The sequence below is a fragment of the Haliotis rufescens genome, unplaced genomic scaffold, assembly GCF_023055435.1.
Source record: "Haliotis rufescens isolate VD_foot unplaced genomic scaffold, xgHalRufe1.0.p SCAF_9, whole genome shotgun sequence".
NCBI lineage: Eukaryota > Metazoa > Mollusca > Gastropoda > Lepetellida > Haliotidae > Haliotis > Haliotis rufescens.
The window spans coordinates 34,060,374-34,063,826 of NW_025964383.1; the positions used below are offsets into that span (position 1 = coordinate 34,060,374).

Consider the following 3,453-nt stretch of genomic DNA (forward strand, 5'->3'; position numbering starts at 1 on the left):
ACCTTGAGGTACTGTAGTGGGAACGGGAAAGGATATACAGAGAACAATATCAGTGGGAGATGTCCACACGAAGGCAGGAACAAGAACGTCGAGAGAGGGAGGAGGAGTATCTACAGAAATTAAGTAGAGCTGAAGAAGAGAGGGCGAGGGCGGAAGAAGAGATATTACGGCTGCAGGACCAGCTACGTAGGGCCGAGATTGGCAGACAAGAAGGAGGTACTCAAATACAATCTGAGGAAGCGGAGATACGGGAGCACCTGAGCATGGAGTCACATCCAGGAGTGAACGATGGACCGGAGTTAGCCATGGACCGGAGATTTGAGAGGTTGGTGACGAAGTTGGCGGTGAACATATCAAGAGCCCGCGTCCGTTCCAGTCCGGGGCCCACTGACGGATGCTTTGCTTGCGGCGAGCGGGGACATTTTAAAGCCAACTGTCCGAAGAGAAGTCCCAACCCCGAGAAGAAAGTCAACTTCACGATTCCTCGACCAGATTCCCCAAACTTCCAGGGGATGAACAAGACGGCCTGAGTTCATCCCCAATCACCCCATTAGGCCAGAATACAAGACCACCCGACGTCAAAATGGACCAGTCGTTGAAGCAACCCATGGCGGAATACATCCACTTAGAAGAGTCGGAGGGGCACCTATCCAATTTGGAAGACCAGAGTACGCTCAACCACTTGGGGGATACCCTTGGCAACCCGCCACGTCCTCCGGACCCAACAGTTGAACTGAAACCAGCGTTTCTACTCACCCAAGAAGAAAAGGAAGGAGTGGGAACAGGACTGACAGAAGCAGGTCAGAGTTCACTCAACCATTTAGGGGATACCTTGGGCAACCCACCACGCCCCCCTGACAGGACATTTGAAGAGAAGCCAGAGTTTCCCTTTACCAAGAAGGAAGCTGAGGTACTGGAAACAGGAATGGCGGGGTCCGATCAAGTCGCACCATGGACAGCGGATCCAACGATGTTATCACACCTGGGCCTTCCTAACTCATCCATAAAACAAGTAGGGTATTACACCGATGAAGAAACCGGCCTCCCAATGATTAACATTAGCACCTTGACCCACAGAGCCTCAATCATGATCACCTTGGAGATAGAGGGTTGCTCAACGGAAGCTGTGATTGACAGTGGAGCGGAAATGACAGTTATATCGGACAAGCTGTTCCGTAAATCGACGGACCAACCACCCACCGTACAAGAAGTCGTGCTGAAGAATGCCGGGAGAGACCTCAAAATGAAAGGCTTCATAACGGATATGACTAGAATACGTATCCAAGGGAAAACCTATCGATTGCCCATATGTGTGGTGCCAATAGAAGACGACATGTTACTGGGAGCAGATTTCATCCTTCGCCATTGCAATAGCATTAACCTGGAGGAGCATGTCTTAGTTGTCGGTGGAATGGAAGTTCCTATGATGATCAAGTCACGAAGAGGTCCCGCAGGGTGTGGAATCCGGATGGCATCCAAGACTAGTATTCCCCCAATCTCTGTGCGAATGGTCCAGTGTGCGCTCACCGAGGAGCTCCGCCAGTATATGACGGAGCCCGATGAGACCATTTTGGGAAAAGTTCTTATCCCCCGAATACTGCATGGGCCAGGCAAAGAACCAATCATATGCATGATAAATCCCACCGAGAGTACTGTCAAGCTAAGTGAAGGACAAGAGGTAGGCTTAGCCTCAGAGGTGGAGGAAATCAACCCGGATGAAGATTCCCAAGGCCAGGGCTGGAGTGAAACCACTCATCAGGATGAAGGGGACATCGACTCACAGACGGACGATGAAAGTGTCACATCGACTCCATTTCCTAATCCACCACAACATTTGGAAGACTTGTACTATCGTTCTTCCACACATCTCAAATTACCAGACATAAGGAAGTTGGCCGAGCTTTTGATTGAGTTTCAAGATGTGTTTGCTCGAGATGAATTAGATCTAGGCAACTTCAGCGCCCTAGAACACACCATTGATACCGGGGATGCCAAGCCAATTAAACAGAGGATGCGAAGAACACCTCTTGGGTTCGCGGAGGAGGAAGAAGCCCATCTCACCAAAATGCTTAAGGCAGGAGTCATTCAACTATCTACTTCCGAGTGGGCCGCAGCACCGGTGCTCATACGCAAGTCTGATGGAGGGGTACGTTGGTGCGTCGACTACAGATCGCTGAATTCAGTTTGTTCGAAGGATGTCTTCCCTTTGCCGCTGATAGATGAATGTCTCGACACTCTCGCTGACAGTCAGTGGTTCTCCAAGCTGGACGCCAACTCTGCCTACTGGCAGATAAAGATCAAAGAGGAAGATCGCAAGAAGACTGCCTTTGTTACCAAGTATGGGTTGTTCGAACACGTCCGGATGGGCTTTGGCCTTTGCAATGCCCCAGCCACATACGCCAGGGTAATGTCCTTGATTTTGAGCGGACTGAGTTGGGACATCGTTCTGGCCTTCCTCGACGATGCGGTAGTGAACGGTCCGGGAATACCCGGGCACTTTGTCAACCTGAGGGCAGTGTTGGAGAGGTTCCGGAACTACAGCTTGAAACTGAAACCCAAGAAATGTGTCCTATTCCAGAGGAAAATCGAATTTCTAGGCAGGATTATCAGCCCCGGACAGATCCAGATCAATGAAGAGGACCTGACAGTGGTGAAAGATTGGCCTATCCCAAGGACGACCAGGGAAGTGGAAAGTTTCCTGGGACTAGCCAATTATCACAGGGTGTTCATAAAAGACTATGCTAAGATGGCCGTTCCCCTCTATAACATTATGGGAAAGAAGCCATTCGACTGGGGGAGTGAACAGCAAGAGGCCTTTGAAGAGCTGAAAGAAGACCTTATGTCCCCACCAGTCCTGGGCCTCCCAGAAACACAGGTCGTTCCATATTAGACACAGATGCCTCCCAATACGCCATTGGGGCAGAACTTATCCAAGTACAAGATGAAAAGGAACGCACCATCAGCTATGGAAGCTTCGCACTATCCCCAGAGCAAAGGCGCTATTGCACCACAAGAAAGGAACTGCTGGCCGTTATCCGTTTCACCCGGCAGTATCAACATTACCTTTTAGGGCGTCCCTTCACTGTCCGAACAGATCACAGTAGTTTGCGATGGTTGCTGAACTTCAAGGCTCCTGAAGGGCAATTAGCCAGATGGCTCGAAGAGTTAAGCCAGTATGACATGACGGTAGAGCATCGACCGGGAGCGAAACATCAAAATGCAGACAGCTTATCAAGGATTCCTGTTGAAGACTCCTGTGAACGCTACCGCTCTACCATGGAAATTGAATCCTTGCCCTGTGGAGGGTGTAGATACTGCCAAAAGCCCACCAGAACTGGGGGAACTTTATAGAAATGGTAGACTACACGGTCCCGCTTGCCAGCCGGACCCCAAGGGTCCGATCAAATCAAGTACTTGAAGTACCAGGCTGTCCCCCCGGAGTGACGTCCAGAG

General features: G+C 50.5%; 1 protein-coding gene across 1 annotated transcript; it reads left to right on the forward strand.

The window, feature by feature from the left end:
- Positions 1 to 583: 583 nt before the first annotated feature.
- LOC125377354 lies at positions 584 to 2,890 on the forward strand. Its single transcript, XM_048390400.1, has one exon. The coding sequence runs from the start codon at positions 584 to 586 to the stop codon at positions 2,888 to 2,890; it is 2,307 nt and encodes a 768-aa protein (XP_048246357.1).
- Positions 2,891 to 3,453: the final 563 nt, after the last annotated feature.